General features: G+C 30.5%; 1 protein-coding gene across 2 annotated transcripts in view; it reads right to left on the bottom strand.

Moving 5' to 3' along the window:
* Nucleotides 1-436: 436 nt before the first annotated feature.
* The window catches only part of LOC147810084 (uncharacterized), a 391,466-nt gene continuing 373,132 nt past the window's right edge, over nt 437-18,770 (bottom strand). The window contains exons 1-5 of one of the 2 annotated variants that reach the window (XM_087165150.1): nt 11,466-12,107; nt 9,953-10,119; nt 8,183-8,310; nt 2,669-2,752; nt 438-2,026 (exon numbers count right to left, since the gene is read on the bottom strand). In XM_087165150.1, coding sequence (XP_087021276.1) covers nt 1,753-2,026; nt 2,669-2,752; nt 8,183-8,205 — 381 coding nt within the window. In that variant the 5' untranslated portion in view covers nt 8,206-8,310; nt 9,953-10,119; nt 11,466-12,107 and the 3' untranslated portion in view covers nt 438-1,752. Of the gene's footprint in view, nt 2,027-2,668; nt 2,753-8,182; nt 8,311-9,952; nt 10,120-11,465 lie in introns of those variants that run through there. The other variant, XM_087165151.1, reaches the window with a different exon arrangement.

The following is an 18,770-nucleotide window of genomic DNA, read 5'->3' on the forward strand; positions in this document are numbered from 1 at the left end:
CTTATAAATATTAGTTATATGTTCCTTATATGTCAAAAATGCGTAGTAATAAACTTTTAATTTTCTTAAGTATCAAAAAAAAAATTTTTTTTTTCAAAATATAAATATTTAAAGAAATTTTGTGCAAAATTTTTCTGCACATGCATTTGAATATAAATTACTGAGATTTTAAATCTGTTATTTTACCTTAATTTTAATTAAAAAAATATTTTAAAACCTGCTGATTACCTATAGTATAATTAAATTTCAATATAATGCATGGCAACTGTTGGTAGTTTTGAAGTTTATATATTTTTTTGGCAAACTTTAGTTTTTGACATTTTTGACGGGTTTTTGACGGTTTAAACCAGTATTATACCCTTGTCATGTCAAAAACCACTTTTTGACGTCAAAAACCCAACCCTGATTTACAGATTATAGAATGTAGCATTGACAATTTTCATTAGTACTTTTACAGGAGAGATAATGAAATTTTAAATTTAAGTTAATTTCTGATTTTCTTAAACTGAAATAAATGTATTTAGTTTTATTTAGATTTAAATTTAAGTCATTTACTGTAAACCATTTTGAAATTATGTGTAAATCAGATTCAATTTGAAAAATTAGTTGATTTAAATCAGTGCAAGAATACAAAATTACGGAATCATCAGCATATGTTATTATCTTACCAAAAAAGTTTGAGTTGACAAAAGTCATTGATGAATATAATAAACAATAAGGGTCCTAGAATAGATCCTTGAAGAACACCACGGTTTGAAAAAAAAAATTACTACAGATTTTTACTCTATGTTCTCTGTTTGAAAGATATGAAATAAACCAATTTAAAATAATTTCTCTGAAACCAGCAAATTCTAATTTTTTGATTAAAAGATTGTGATTGATATTATTGAAAGCTTTTGATATATCAAGAAATATAGCTACTGTTATCTTATTTTCAGCAATACTATTATGAATAAATTTTGAAAATTCCAGAAGAGCTTTTTCTGTACTTTTGCCTTTAATAAATCCATGTTGATTTTCAGAGAAAAATTTTTTATGATTTAAATAATTGTTCATTTTATCAGCTATAGCTTTTTTAATGATTTTGTAGAAAACAGGTAATATTAAAATTGGTCTATAGTTTGATAAACAATTTTTATCGCCAGTTTTAAAAATAGGAGTTATGGTTGCTCTTTTTAAAGAAGTTGGAAAAATGGATGACTTGATTGAGGTATTGATGAAATTAGTTATAAAATTTATATTGTTGAGAGCAAATAGTTTAATTAATTTTACATTAATACTGTCATAGTCAAAGGAGTTTTTATTAGAAAGAGAATTTATCAAGTAAAGTACATCACAATTATTCAATTCTAGGAAAACAAACGAGATTAAACTTGGTGAAATATAGATTTGAAAACTGCTTGAATTTAGGTTTGAGGTACTGTTAGCGTTTGCAAATGATTTATTGAATTGATCAGAAGATTCATAGTTGTTTAAAATATCAGGTAAAGTAGGTGATTTGCTCTGATTACCAATAAAACTATTTACAAGATCCCATTTTTGTTTATTTGAATCATAATTTAAAAATTTGTTTTTGAAATATTCTGATTTTGCTGTTTTAATTAAGTTCTTAAGCTCAGAAACTATAGTGCTGTATGCTGTTTTGTAAATAATATCCCATGGATATTTTCTAGTTTTTTTAAAATATTTTTTCCTTTCTTCGAATTAAAATCAAGATATTAGTAGTCATCCAGTTATTTTTGGCTCTTTTGCTTATTTATGCGTATATTTAAAATTATTTTTCAAATTATTGAGTTTGAAAACAAAACTTTGATATTGTTGATCAAGAGAAACTTGAGGATTGTAATTAAATTTGTAATTTGACAAATAATTATAGAGCTTATTATAGTTGATTGAAATTTTATTTTCAGTTTCCTTAATTTTATTTACCTCATCGTTATAAATACTGCAAAAGGTTGGATAGTGATCGCTTATGTCATTTATGAATATTCCGGAATTATATTCACCTCCAGAGCGATTATTATTTCTGCAATTAAAGAATGAATTATAATCATCTATTGAGTAAAAATTAGTTTCATTTTGGTAAATCCAGATTTCCGACATAATTATAACACTTATATTTTCAATCGTGCTAGAAATATGTGAAATAAAATTATCAAAGTTGGCTCTTAAACTTCTAATATTTATATGTAAAATATTAATGCTTAACTTACAGGTTGAGGTAAAAAAAAATAATTTAAATCGTCCAAATTCTCGATCTTTAGGCTGTCCGGCACAGATAAAAATGCATCTTCAGTTAGTTGGAATATTAAGGTCTTGAGATGATTTCACACGTATTATTTTGGACGATTAATCTTTTCTCAGGAATATTTTACCATCGCGAACCCAACAAAACTTAAATCCCTTTTCAAATTTAGTCTTACGTGAAAGATAAAATAGATGCTTCAGTATTATAATTTTTTTTTGTAAACACAACGTTTTTCTAATTTAAATTAGTAGCAGATATGTTTGTTATTATCAAAAGTGTCTTGCAGATAGATATCAGTGCTAGAAAGTTTTGTTGCAGATAGCTTAAAAAAATTCTGCTACAGGGAACTAATTCACATTCAATTCAAATAGTGTTATAATTATGTGATGCACTAAAAACTTAAGAATGTACATAGCTTACTTATGAGTATCATCTCCAACTTGAGAAGCATTGTCCTCAGTATAAGTTCCAAGTAATTCAATCCTTACTTTGGCAGCCAACTCACTAATAAAATAAACACACTAATTTTTATTTAAATAGTAACTAACTATATTCAACTCTTCATTAGTTATTTTGTTAATGATTGAAGAATCTACATAATACAAAAAAATGGAGAATAAATTTAAATTCAGATAAGTATAAAGCTTAGTTCACCAGACATTATTTACATCAAAGAAAATATACAGTCAAATTCCAAAATAGCAAAAATTTCAATGCAACGAATATTTTAAGAACCCCTAAATGAATCTCTATAGAAACAATGAATTAAAAATACTGATATTACAAAATTGGTAATCTGATTTAACGAAGATGAAAATAAGCAACATTTCTCAATTTCTCACATGATTAGAGCTGCAGTTCTTGCCTCGAAATTGTCCTCTTTTTTTTCTAAAATCTGCTAATTTCTCAATATGTTTTGATTTTTAAGAAATTGCTTTAAATTAGAAATTGTCTTTTCATTTTTTAATTTATTATTTTTATTTAACGGAATGTTTTACTTTTCTAAGGCCTCAAAATTACCAGGAAGAGTAAGAAAAATTAAAAAAAATTAAGTGTAACGTAAATGCTCTTGAAAATGCCACATTACAATAAAAACGTCTATAAAAAAGAATTTTTCTTAAAAAGAAAAAAAAAGCTAGATATAAACAAAAACCTTTCTAAATTTTTTTAATGAAAATTTTATGCTGAAAATCTCAATTTAAATGTTTCATATTAGCATATTCTTAGAAGAAAAAAATTGCTGTAAAATAGTTCATTAGTAATGGTCATTAAAAAAATGCTTGTAAAAGGAAAAGTTAATCAAAAAGAAAGTTAGTTAAATTTCCTAAAACAAAACTTTAATACTGAAAATCACAGTTCTATGTTACTGGTTATTCATATTACAGCACAGGGAAAAAGTGATAATAAATTAATACAGTCAATTCGTTATAACTCGAAGTACGATAACTCGAATATTACTATAACTCGATTTTTTTATGAGGTCCCGACCCTTTTATCTTCAATTTCATGTTAATTATTCTCGATTACTCGAATTTTACTCCCTTTAACTCGATTTTTTTGGATCTTTTAAAGCAAGAAAAAAAACCTAGGAGCTGATATCTTGCCCCTTCCTCTGCAAAACACACACAATGTCTTTCCCACTCTTCATGGAGAGGCTAAAGCTGTCCCTCTTGAAGTATGTGAACAGTGGTTAAATGAAACGTTACCAAATTTAGTTCAAGGATGCAGTGAAAATGATGTTTTCAATATTGATGAAATGGGTTTATTTTTTAAATGTCTTCCAAATAAGACTGTGATGTTTAAGGATGAAAACTGCTCAGGGGGCAAAATGTGCAAGGAACGTTTTACTGTCCTAGTTGGAGGAAATGCGTCTGGGACAGAGAAATTATCTTTACTTGTTATCGAAAAATACCGAAATCCCCGATGTTTCAAGAATGTAAAAACGTATCCTTTGGATTACAAGTCTAACAAAAAGTTTTGGATGACATCAGTTTTATTTGAAGACTATGTAAGAAAATTGGATCGGAAATTATTCGCTAAAAAAAGAAAAGTGATACTCTTAGTGGATAAATGCACAGCGCATAGTGATCTACCTAATTTGAAAGCCGTAAACTTGCAGTTTCTCCCTCCAAACACAACAGCAAAGTTGCAGCCGATGGACCAGGGTATCATAAAGTGCTTCAAACAGTCTTATCGTAAATGGCTTGTCAGAAAAATGATCTTAAATATTGTAAGCATTTAGAAGATTTGTAATTAATAAGCATTAATTAAATAATCCGACAATATTTTGAGAGTCCAAAACCAAAACTAACGGTAAGTCGAACTTCCGATATGTCGAAGTTTTTGGTCAGTCCTATCAGATTCGAGTTATCGCGAATTCACTGTAGTATGAGACATTCTGTTAAAATGTTAAGTTATAATGAAACCAGCAAAAATGAAAAAAAAAATCCTTTTCAATTCTTAGAATTAAAAGTATCGAAAAAATGACGAAATTTACTTATCTGAAAACATATATATATATATATATTTAAAAAAAAAAAAAGCCAAAACTTGTGGTTCAATGTAAACTAATCTAGTTTCAATTCTTCAAATTTAGTTTTTCCATTTGTCTTGTATATGATAAATTTGCTAGCCATGTGCTGAAACATGGATATTAAAATTTAAGAAATTTGTGTAAAAAATATATCTAATAATAAACAGTACTATATAATTTATATTATTCTTTATCATATTTAAACAAATTCAAAAAAAAAATATACTTTTCTAAAAAATATTCTGCTTAATATTTGGCTTATCCTTCGACCAACTGAATTTTTGACAAAAGGGCCAAATACTCGTTACATCCTTAATAAAAAATGGATATCCCTATTTTTTAGAACCTGAGAAATTCATAAAGAGGTGAAAAACATGAATTTTTAAACAGCTCACTGTATGTAGTTTTGATTTCAATTTTTTGTTGGTTAAGTGATTTTTTTCAATTAAAAAAAGAAAACGTTTAAAATATTAAAAAAAATCGAACAATCAATAAAAAGAAATAATAAAGTACATTACCAAATAAAAATTAGATTTCATTTTGAACTATAACAGTTTTGTTTTTATTTTAGGCTTTTGTTTAAAGCATATAAATTTTGTTCAATTAAAGCATTTAATTTGAATTTGTTGAATTCCATGCCAACTGAAACCAGTAGTGAATTTTTTAAGTTTGAGCAATATCCTTGTATTTGGTATCATTGTAAAGGAAATCCATTGTAATTTATGAATTTAAATGTTATTCTTTGGAGTTACGCATGAGTATAGTAAAATTTATCATAAATAGATAGGCTTTATGATTTAGACTTATTTTACCAAAAAAACTGTCTCCTTTAAAGAAGAATAGGTCATTAAAAATATTATGGTTTTACATACAGCTTGATTTATATTGTAAAATAAATTGTTCCTGAGTCTAATTATGCAGTGATTACAGTAAAATAAAATTTTTCTTATTGCTTAAGTCAAAAATTCTCAAAAATATGTTTGTCTCCTCTGTTACAATTATTCTCTTAAGGTCTTACAATAAAGTCCTTAAGTACAAGCATGTTATGTTACATTTTTGAAGAAAAAAAATACAAATTTTAAAGTTTCTCCTATAACAGAGAAGACAAAACTAAATACCCCCTCTGTTACGCAAAATTGATAAGTTGACCAACTCTAGGAATGTAAACAAGTGCTAATGCATCTTGATTCAATTAGTTTAAACCAGTTCCTGCACGTAGCACACTTTTTATACAAAGCTGTGCAATTTTTATTTGACATTGCACTAAATTTATAGTTAAAAGTTTTTTAAGTGAGTAATCAGTATGGGGAAAACAGCAGCTGAAAGAATGAGAGAATATAGAACTAGAATGTTCTATATTCTCTCAGATAAATAAAGATATTTGTGAGAAGAAAGATAAAGAATATGAAGCAAAAATTTATGATAACAGAAGTATTTTGAAGAAAAAAAACTTAACAGAAAAATAGATAAATTGAAAAAAAATGAAGATAAAGGAAAAATAAAATGCACTGATACAAGCAGTAGAAATTGAGGAAGAATATTTTCTTTATAGTATTCTTTAGGCATTGGGGAAAGGTATTAAAAAAAATCAACCATGCATTATATGTATCTTCAAGAAAACATTATACTGTTCTTCGCATATTCTATAACCTTACTACCAAAACAAAAGAAATAGCTTAGTAACCAAGTTTCTGATGAAACAAAAAAGGCTTGTACTAAATTTCTACTCATCTAATAAACTTTCTTACCAGACTTCTGGTAGAGCTGAGTGTATGATTGTCAAAGAAAATGAACAGAAAGTCCACAAAGTCAAATGTGCACCTTGATGGAATTTTATCAAGTATCAAAGTAGATCCATCCAAACATAAAAATTGGCAAATCTAAGTTTGCTGTACTACGACCTATCCATATTTTATGTGTAGGTAAAACACCATATAAAATGTGTATGTGCTATTCACGAAAATGTGAATTTACTCTTAAAATCATAGTTGTTTGCCTAATAACTATATAGAATTACTAAATATAACAACTTGTGACAATCGCTCAATTGACTTTTTACTTTATAATTATTGTGCAATAGATAGTTTTGTAACTGTAAAAAACTCTAGGAAAAAATGTAGTAGTTGATTTTGTTGCCGAAATAACTGAATTTGGGAAAGAAACAAACAATGCACTTGTTTTTTTTAAACACGGTCTAGTAAAATAAAAGCTTTCAAATATTACTACAAAGATATAGCACTGTTTTCAATTATAGCAGTGATGTCAACTCTAACTTTAAATAACCGAAAAGTAACTTATAATAGTGATATTTCATTTCAACTTTTTGTCAAATTTTGTTACATTCCATGTCCTCTCTGTTACGATGCATTACTTGGACTTGAAAAAAATGTGTTTGCAATTTTAAAAATCTTATAATAATTTATTTTACCTACCTTGAAATGTGATAATTTTAAAAAAAGTTATAGATAATGTTTCGGATGGTCTAAATCACAGAGCTTAACATAAATAACAGTGCATGTCAAAAATATGGGATTTCATTTGTCCCCTCTGTCACAAGTACGTTTAATTAACTTGCAATTTAACTATGAGGATCTCTTATTATTTTATGCCAATTAATTAAGCATTAAACCCTAAAGTATCATGTTCCAGTAGAATTTTTGTTTTCAAAAATATAGAATAAAATACTTGTGTGATTTCCCCCCTGTTACGCTTGGAATTCAACATTTATATTACTTAATTATGTACCAAATGTTTTCCTACTTTCACTCAATGAGCATTGTAGTTTTTTTTTAATTAGAATCTATTTTTAAAATGAATTTTTGTCTTGCAAAATATGATAAAAAAGCACTTCTTTTCTCCAATGTTTATTTATTTATTTTGATAAATCTAATTTTGATATGATAAAAAATGGCAATTTTTTTTAAAAAAAGTATTAGTTTTTTTATTTTTTAATAAATTTTAATACTTGAACACCTTTTATTTTCTACAAATATATTACTAAGTTTATTGATAAAAAAAATTAGAACACTAATGTATAAATAAATATTACTACATTTGCTGTTAACATGTCCAAATACATGTGCAGTCCTTCGTTAGTCAACCTGCTGTCAAGTGGCCCTTCACTCAAAAAGGTTGTGCACCCCTAGTTTACACGATCCAAGTTTTAAACAAAACAAGTTTTCCTCAGTTTCAAACAATTTTCGTTCAAAAACTTGGATCAAATAAGCAGGCCTTAAAACCAGGAATGGCACAACTATAGAAACAAACTGTACAAGTATGGGTCTATATCCTCCTTCACACTGAATTTGCAACAAAAACTTTTTTTAAAATACAGCGATACACAAACAGATTCATATACATATCCAAACATATTCAGAGCTTAGCATTAAAATAAAACTTACACTATCAGGCAAACTGCAGCCATTTTTGAGGCAGGTGCTTTTGTAAGCTTTTCGCAAAATGTGTGAATAAGAAGTTCAATCTCACTTTGTAGACCCAATATAAGGTGGGTTTAAAGTACATTCTGCATCTGAAAAAAAGATTCAGCATCAATAAAATGAATGACAATCAAATTGATCACTGACATAGGCTCAAACTTTAAAGGCTATCAGGAAATAATTTGATAAGTAGAAATACAAGGTTAGCAGAAAATAATTGGTTTAGACCCATTGTTTTTTATCTGGATAATTTCTTCAAAAATATTTTCTTAATTTACGATAATTAAAGCTATATTATGTTCATTAAATTGTCATTGTAAAGAAATTTTTAGTCTAAATATCTTCTTACCAGTAATTGCATATGTAAATACTACTTAAATGTTATGTGTGTATACTTCATGATTAAACGTAGAAGGCAACATTAAGCTTTGGTTCAAACAATTGTAAGTGCTGACAGAAGATCAAGAATTATTTTTATACTATTAAATGCAAAATTATGTTTAAGAGGACATCATACCACATGGGAAACTTTTCGTTGCAAATTCTCTTTCACCTTAGAACAACTTATTTAAATTAAAGAAAAAGTGAGTTCAGACAAACCTAGAGTAAGTCATACAGTTTCAAATACTGGTAATGAAGTATTAAAAGTGTCAAAATGAAAATAAGTTATGAGAAGATAATTTCTGATTACGCAACGGTTACTTCCAATAATTTGTTCACATTTTTAAATTTAGAAAAATAAATTTCAGCGATTTAAACTTGATAACTTACTCTAGGTTTGTCTGAACTCACTTTAAATTAGTTATGGAGATGAAAGAGAACTTTCAATGAAAAGTTTCCTTAAGGGTATGGAATTCTCTTAAGTCATTTTTCAAAACAAAATATAAATGCAGGAAAAATGTTTATACCCAAAACAATAAGTGTAATGTTAATGAAAAGAGAAAATCTGGCATTCCATGGAAACTAAATTAGTTTTTTAAATTAAAATTTAAAATGTTTCAAATAAGGTATGTGTAAATTTTTATTCATTAATGTAATGGTTCCAATTTCAGTTTTTAAAAACTTTTTACTAACTTCTATTGGTTCAGTGGTTAATCGTAGAGACAATTGAATAGAATTATTGAGTTCAATGAAATTAACACCAATCGTTTATTTTTACACTACAGTATTTCTTAATACTTATACCACGTTCATGATTTTTTTTCTTTTTTTAAAGCTTCGTATTGCTTTAAAAACAATTATATTATCCATAAAAAAATTATTTTTTAAAACAGATGGGACCAAAATTAATGTTAAAGTACCATAAAAAATTATAAAAAGAGGAAAATAACAATTTATAGAAAGTAAAAATAATGAGATGCAATCGTAATGATAATTATAAACGGAATCTTTTCCTTTCAATAAGAAAAATTACTTTTAAGAATACATTTCAAATTAGAATTTAATTTGAGTCTATTTTAATAATTCTTTGAAGAAAACACTGTAATATAATCATTTGTTATTTCAGAAAAATAAAACCATGTGTGGACCGTGGTTTCATTTTTTACTCTTAGTTATGTATATATGTTTAGGCATTAACTTTGAAGGTGGCTTTATGATTTTAAAGAGTGTAGAGCGCTTGGACTTTTGTCTGTTATTTTGATTGTCTATGCATCTTCCTTATTAAATGTGAACCTCTGGTACTTGTTTTTCTTATATGTGGACCTGCAATGAAAAAATCAGGTAGATATTTACTCATTAAGATATATTTAGAGCTGGCAGCAATTGTTCTTTAAAGAAAACTCCCAATCAACAGCAACTTTACCAGCTTCATGAATTTGCAACAGCCAATCACGTCTTTTAAATCAGTCAGAAATCCTTCATCTGAATTCTCCTATCAAATAGCTATGATGATCTTGACACTAAAGAACAAAATTATAAATCTCAATAATGGGCAGAAAAAGAGACTTTTCTTATTCAGTAATACGATTCTACCCTTAGAGTTGTTTCCTAAAACTGATCTTTTTGGAATCTTCATCTGAATTCTCCTATCAAATAGCTATGACGATCTTGACACTAAAGAACAAAATTATAAATCTCAATAATGGGCAGAAAAAGAGACTTTTCTTATTCAGTAATACGATTCTACCCTTAGAGTTGTTTTCTAAAACTGATCTTTTTGGAATCAAGCGCTTTTTCAATAGCTGAAACACTCAAATAACATTTGTAATTATTTGGTTCAGGTTAGATTTTAATAACCAGTTTTACCAAAACATGATAAAAAGTAGGTTCTTAGTGGTTAAAAAAGATGGAATTAATCAAATCCTGTTAAAAATTGGCAGCCATAATTTATTTGCATGTTTACTACTTATAGCTGATACGATTAAACAATATATATATTTTACAGTTAATACTTGCCAGTAATGGATAATATATAATTCAAAAAGCAATTAAGGACTAAGGATGTACTTAAACATGTTCATTAAAAATATTATTTTAAACATGTTTATCTGTAGAATTATTATTCTCTTACTATGCTATCATAAACTCACTTTAATAAATACTTAAAATAATAAAACATTTTATTTTAATAATAACCGAGACTGCCATTTTTTTGTTTAGTACCTTATCCTGTAGCTTATTACAGAAATTTAATAATTTTTGTAGTTGTTGTTCCTACCTGAAAATAGCCAATTTGTAGGGAATAACCTATGTACTATATTAAAGCAACTAATCATTAGATGAATGAAACTAGTTGTTTACAAAGAAAAAGCGGACAATTTTGTTCACTGCTGACAAAAACTTACTAGCACCAAACAGGCATCAATATAAAAATATCCTTAAGTAATTGTGCACCAATATTTCGTCTTGAAAATAGATCCATCACAATATTTTTTGTTTTAAAACTCAGTTTTTTTTAAAAAATTTAATTTTAATACTTTATGCTCTTAATTTTAATGAATTAACGCAAGGTTTAGTAAAAATATATAGTTTTGTAAAATTTTTTGACAGATCTCTCAAAAGATATGAGTGTCATTTGACTTGTAACTATATCATTTACTATAAAAAAATAATAGTTAGGTTCGTTACAAACGCCTCACATTTCTTCCACTTTAATATGAAATCAAATTAATATTATAATTTGATTTCATATTAAAGTCGAATGAATTAATAAAAATCAGTCAGATACCATAATTAAAAGAAATATGAGAAAAACAGTTCCATGCCCAAATGCTGATTACAGAATACATAAAAAATTAAACTCAACCTGCATTTCATCAGTTGAATCATTAAAAATAGGAGCACTTATCCTAATTCGGAATTATATTTATCAGAAAACTTAATGTCCTATATTTATTTCAGAAAGACTAAATAATACTAGAATCTTGAATCGGAAAGAGATCAAATTTTTTGTTATGCTAATTGCTTGTTGCTGCATATATCTGTGCGATTTAAAACAAGCTTTAAACTTTCAAAGCTTTGTGGAGACGTAGTAGCTGCAGGTGGCTTGGTACTTTATTAACATCGCACTAGAGCTGCACGATGTGCTATTTGCAACTATCTGGGAAACATCTCTGAGGATGATACGAAGACATGCCATCTAAATTCTATTCCTCTGCAGAGAGGATGGCTAACCTGCTTTGGTAGACAGAAGGCCTGCGCGCGAAGTCGAATACTTTACCGCTGAACAGTTTTACGAGAACCGATACCGCTCACCCTCAGTCCCTACTCAGACTAATCAAAGTGGTGATCCACCCGCTTACTGACCGCAGTCAGTTTTGCTTGACTTCGGTGTTCTACTGGGAACCGTGTCCTTACTAACAGTCCACTGCAAGACATAGGTGGCATAGAGCAGCACTCTTTACCTATGGCAATGTATGCTTTCGCCAATAGCGTGTGGAGAGTCGCGTCATCCAATATTACATTATGAAGCGTTCTTACAATTTATATTTCAATGAAGCAAACAAGAAATGAATTTGGATAACTCCACTAGCAAGCTATGATACAATTACGAAATTGAAAATAACACTACAGTGATATTGTACACTTCTTTGTCGGCGTGACAGCCCCTTGCAGACCTTGTCTGCCGCAGCAGCTGACAAAAGCCAGCGACTCATATCCCTGACAACCTCCCTTCCAAATTTTAATCTTCAGGGTTTTCAGGTCATTTTCGTCCCGCAGTGGACTGATCGTTAAGACACGGTTCCCAGCAGATCACCGAAGTCAAGCATCACTGCCTGCGGTCAGTGTGCGGGTGGGTGACCACTTGGATCAGGCTGCGTAGGGACCGAGGGTGAGCGGTATTGGTCCTCGTTAAACTGTGCTACCGTAAAGTGCTCGACTTCGCGCGCAGATCGTCGGGCTACCGAAGCGGGGGTGCCATCCCCTCCGCAGAGGATCAAAATTGTGATGGCATGTCTTCGGTTCATCCTCCGGGATGTATCCCAGACCGTCGCCAATAGCCCATTGTGCAGCTCTAGTGCGACGTAAATGAACAAATCAATCAAGCAATCAATTCAGGTCATTTTCGATGTCGTTGAGGATATTGTACACTAATATAGCAAAATAACATTCAAAACATGGAAAACCCTTTATTTATGTTGTGATGTTCTTAAATTTGTTTAAGGCTCACGACCTGTTAGAATTTATAAATCACAGAAAACTCTTATGAATGGTAAAATTATTAAGAGTACATTTAAACACTAATCATAACAATAAAACTTTTTAGAATATTAAGCTTACTCACCTCGTAAGCATAACATCAGAGGAGGAACTTATCGAAAATGATACTATATCTACGACTATATCTACTGTAGTTTTAATTTGATAGTTCTTTTTCAATCGGACATATTTTTCACCCTTTTATTAAGAAAATTATTATAAAAATAATCTGTTGAACACTTCAAAAATAATATTTATGATAGACTGAATAAAAAATAGGCCTAGACCTGAGCAAAATTTATTTCAATTTACAGCTAAAATCATTTAATATCGTATTTATGAAGTTAATTATTAATTTTCAGTTTAGATTTTAATTTCTCATAGATACTTTCATAGTTAATAACATATATTTTAATTCAGAACAGTTTTTAATTACTTATACGTTATATTTCACATAATTATTTTATTTCATTTAAATTTAAATGTTTTAATTACATTATAAAGCGTTTTTACAGCATTGAGAGAGCTACCACTAATTTTTAGTGAATACATTATATTCCTAAAAGAACATAGTTTTAATACCTATTTTATATTTTATAACCGTCGTTGAACAGCCGACCCAATTTTTTTGGGTTTACGACTACTAATGTTCAACTCTGTATCCTTGTAATTTTGAACCAATCCAGAAGACTAGGAAACTCCTGGATCAGTACCCCCGGAGGTATGATTTGTTATAAGAACACAGAAGACTTTGTGACCCGACAGATTTAACGCGCACCAGTCACCATTTACTAGTCGGGGAGTCTTTGGCCGGCGGGGGCCGAACCCACGAACTCCTGGACATGGTCCCAGTGCCCTGCCAATCAGTCTATCCCGGCCTATTCTATTTGTAAAATCTATTTAATTTAATTTAATAGCCGTCATTGAACAACCGACCCAATTTTTGGGTTTACGACAACTAATGTTCAACTCCATAGCCTTGTAATTTTGAACCAATCCAGAAGACAAGGGAACTGCTGGATCAAGCATTGGAGGAAATTTTACCTTCGTGGAGGACTTTTTGATGGAACTAACCCACATTTGCGTTACATGGAGAGGAAGACCACGAGAACCTCCCATAGTTAGCCAGTCTGATGACAAGGGAACTCCAACCCATGATCTATCTACCACTGAGGATATTTCACGTCAGTATTTGTCTTGCGAAAATAAAGTTGAAAAAAAAAATTTTTTTTCCTTTCTAAAATTACCAAATTAACTTTATTTTCACGAATGCCTAAATTTTAGAAAGGACGAAACATATTATTCGCCAGCTTACTTTAATTTCAGAGGATAGTAAAGTTTTATCACTTCTAAGTGGAAATTTTTTTCTCTCTATTAAGTTTGTTAATTAAACTTGACAATAATGTATGTCTAAATTTCAGAAAGAGCGAAACACATCCTTCGCCCTTAAACTAAATTTCAAAAGAAAGTTTTATTTTCAAAAAGTAGCTTCCAAATTGAAATAAATAGTTCTTTTTTTTTTCTTTTTTTTTTAGTAACCAATTTATTTTACTTTATTTTCACAAGTGTCGAAAGTCCAGAAGGAGAGAATCAAATTGTTCGCCCTCTCAATTAAAATTCAGAGTAAAATAAAGTTTTCAATTTCGAAAATAACTTCAAGGTTGAATTTTTTTTTTAAAAATTATCAGTTTAACTTGATATTATTTTAATGAATGTCTAAGATAATTTTAGAAGAGGCAAAGCACGTTATTTGCTTTCTTACTCTAATTTCAGGGTAAAAAAAAGTTTTCTACTTAAAAAAATCGCTTCAAAGAACAAGAAAAAAAAAGAACAGAAAAAAAAAATCTTTTTTACTCTGTTTCTAATTTTAGAAGGAGCAAAACTCATTATTGGCCCTTTAATTAAGTTTCAAAAGAAAATTAAGTTAAGAAATTAAGTTTTTTCTTTAAATAACTTCAAAATTGAGAAAATAAAGTTTTTATTTTCTAAAATTACCAATTTTACGTGACTTTATTTTAGCGGCGAATGTTTACATTTCAGGAGGGGCAAAACATATTCTTCGCCCCCTCGCTTAAAGTTCAGAGTTCGACGGTTCCCTCCGCCCCCCCCTACTCGGTTAGCACGCCAGGAAGTGGAGGCTATAGCAGACAAGCAGGGGCGGATCTACTTAAGGGCTTTTTGGGCTGCAGCCCAGGGCCCCGTGGATACAAAGGGCCCCAGTCTCCACTGAAAACAATAGGTGATATTTTGAATTAAAAAAAATATCTAATATAAAAAAATATACACTGAGTGGCTAAATTATTATGACCACCTCAGAGTTTTATGCAAATGAGTCATTGCGTCACAGCGTTGCCGCTAGAGGGCAAGATAACCTTAACAAGGGAATGCTGGACAAGTGAGTCATCAGTTATACTGTGTTGCTTGCTCAGATATGGGAAAGAAAAGTGATTTAACTGAATTTCAATATGGAATGATTGTGGGTGCGAGATATGTCGGAACGAGCATCAGCAAAACGGCTGCACTTGTGAAGTGTTCTAGAGCAGCAGCTGTTAATGTGTACAAAAAATGGACAATCAAGCAAAAAACCGGATCTCAACGTCAGACTTGTGATCGTCACAGGGTACTGAATACTCGATCAGAGAGAAGGCTGGCCAGGGTTGTGCAGCGCAACAGGAGAGCAACAGTGCGACAAATTGCAAGTGATCTTAATCAAGAAGCAACTGTGAACGTCTCTGAACGTACTGTTCGACGCACATTGCGCCGTATAGGGTATGGAAGCAGACGACTGAAGGGGTGGTCATAATAATTTGGCCACTCAGTGTATACTATATTATAGGGTTGGCAACCCTAAGATCAATCAACCCATGCATGTGCGCGTCTATAGAACGGAACGGGGAATTACCCGTCGCTTGTTTTTGGTTAGTGTATTTTTTCGCGTCTATTACGGGGGACTTCCCGCAGCGCCGCTTAATGCCCAACGTAATTTTGTTTTTTTCCCGCACTTCTGCTCTCATCGTCAAAGTGACAAACTTGTTTAGTTTACTAATAACTGTTTTGACTACCAGAAACCCTCTGATCCCACTGAAAACTATATTGGTGTTCAGCAAGAGGACGGTAATACCGAGGCGGAAAGAAATTTAGAGAATATTAAGTTTGAGTTTGAAAAATATGTTGACGTGGGCTTGTGGCCAGAATTGCTAAATAATGATTTTATTAATGACATACTCTCACATGAAATGACTGACTTTTAAAATAAAGATCCGAAAAATATATATTCAACTTCAATAAAGAAATACAAAGAACAAAACAGAACATTTTCAAATAGGTATTTCATTAAGAAAATTAAAAATGGTCAATCACTGGAAAGATCTTGGATATGTTATTCAACCAGGGTTGGTACTGTTTTTTGTTTGACTTGCGAACTTTTTTCTAAAATCCCTTCTCAATACACAACCGGATTTTCTGATTGGAAACAAATAGGAACTTGTTTAGAAAATCATGAAAATTCTAATGAACATAAGAAATCAATGTTAGTGTGGTTGACACGTGAAGGCAACAAGTTAATTGTATCATTAAAAGATTTTGTGAACAGCATAAGGCACCAATCAGATCGAAAGCTAAAAAATTATGTACTAGTGTGGGAATAGACTACAATGACATAAACAACAGACGCATTACTCCTAAATTTTCAGATAAGTCTACAGATAAATTCTCAGTATACGGCGCAAAAAAATTTAAAATAGACACGCTAAACGTTGCGTTGGATAAGCTGCGTTGGATAAGGATTTAAACAAAAGGAGCCAAGTCTATGAGATGTATAGCAAGAAATTCAAATTTTTTATGGATTTGCAAGACAAAAATATGAAAAACATAGATCTGGAAAGTGTACGTAATATTGTTGATTATTATCCAGATGACGCAGACGAGCATTTAGTGAATGAATGCATTCAGTTAAAATCTTATTTACTTCAATCTAAGCCAGAGTCTTACACCTCTTGCAGTGAAATTTTATGCTAATTTATGAAAAGAAATTTGTTGATGTTTTCCCAAATTGCTACACTATCTTAAAGATTTTTCTAACTTTGCCAATCACTAGCTGTGAAGCGGAGCGCTCTTTCTCCAGGATGTCATATATAGAAAACAAATATAGGACAACAATGTCGAACCATCGACTAAATCATTTATCAGTTCTTTCCATGAATTGAGATTTAACGAAGGACTTACAATGTGATGAGCAAATAAAGGAATTTGCAGCACAAAAATGCAGAAAGGTTGCTTTATAATTTATATAACATAACTACACATAACCTGTCAATTTCTTTTGCACTAATATTGTACAAATGCTGTTTATATAGACAAATAAAAATAAAAAAATAAATAAAACTATTTTATTGTCCCATTTTTTTTTTCTATATACTTATCTACATCTCTATAGAAAACAGTTTTTTGACAAAATGGCTATTAAGGCCCCAAAGTCCAGCCCAGGGCCCCACAAATTCACGATCCGCCCATGCAGACAAGTATAAACTGAATAATAGCTTTTATTCTCTTTCTAATAATGATTGTCAGCGCATAACTGGGCATGCATTAAGGCAGTGGTAACAGACTCGGGGTGATTGCCCAACAGGACGATTTCTACTTTCAATGGGGTAATGAGCATTAACAAGGAAATTAATTAAAATAATGATAAAAAACCAGCGAATATTGAAATAGAAAATTTATACGAAACCAGTCGTTCAGATAAAAAATTATGAATTTGAAAAAATTAAAATTTTTGAACTTTCTCGTCATAATTTGGGTAAAACGAAGATCTGTCTGCCAGATCCCTCCAGAACAATGAAATAGGTTGAATATTTTCTGAAAAGCGAACCTCTGACAAAAATTCATGTTTTAACTGAAACCACAAAGAATTCATTGTTAAGACAAATAATAGTTTTCAAATTTTAATTATCAACGCATTCAATTAAAGAAACATATGTATTTCCTTTAAAAAAAATTATATATATATATAAAGAAAATAGAGAGAGCAATAAGGACTAAAGATGGAGACGATCAACATCTAGAGGGGGCCAAAAAATGCAGGTGTTATTTGGAAAACATCATGGACTAGGATCCACAAGACAGCTAGGAGGGATTTTTGTCATAATGGAAAAATAGAAATGATCGGGCCGGGATAGCCTGGTCGGTAGGGAGCTGGACCCATATCCGAGAGCCCCGTTCGAACCCCGCCGGCAGAAGCCTTCCCGTGTAAAGTGACTGATGCACGTTAAATCTGTCGAGTCGCAGAAGTTCTCTATGTTCCCATAACAAATCACTACCTCTGGGGGTACTGGATTGGAGATCGATCGTTCTCTAATTCAGGTCAAAATTACGATCTGTGGATGAATGAATGGATGTATGAATGGGTCCGCCCTATAAACGGGTGCGACGTATGGTGTGGCAGAAGTCGAATTATTGGCCATAGATGGCGCCACTGAAAAACAAGAAACGTACACTCTGCCTTAAATTTGCTCGGTTTCACCAAGCAGGCTTGCCCGTGTGGCAAGTGGCATTAGAACCAATCAACCAAATGCTCTGTGTCGACTTTTCGAACATAGTGTAAACTTTCACGTTCAGGAAAAATTTTTATCAAAAAGTAGTTTTTATCAAATGTTAATAATTTTTATTACTAAAAAATTTGAGCGAAATGGTTAAAAAAATTTCTGAAATATCAACTTTTAGAAAAATTCGCATTTTTAAAATTTGATTTCAGAAGAATTATTTGATACATTTCGCTCTGAGAGATTCCAGTCACTCAACTGACTAATATATTCAGACCATATTTCCTTGATTGCAGCTACTCCCTAGATTTGAGTGTCAGGAATCCGAATGCTTCGAAAAAAGTGTTATGTTTATTCAGAGACAACGCGTT

Source organism: Parasteatoda tepidariorum, chromosome 5, assembly GCF_982258835.1.
Source record: "Parasteatoda tepidariorum strain Cologne lab strain chromosome 5, Ptep-v5.0, whole genome shotgun sequence".
Taxonomy (NCBI): Eukaryota; Metazoa; Arthropoda; class Arachnida; order Araneae; family Theridiidae; genus Parasteatoda; species Parasteatoda tepidariorum.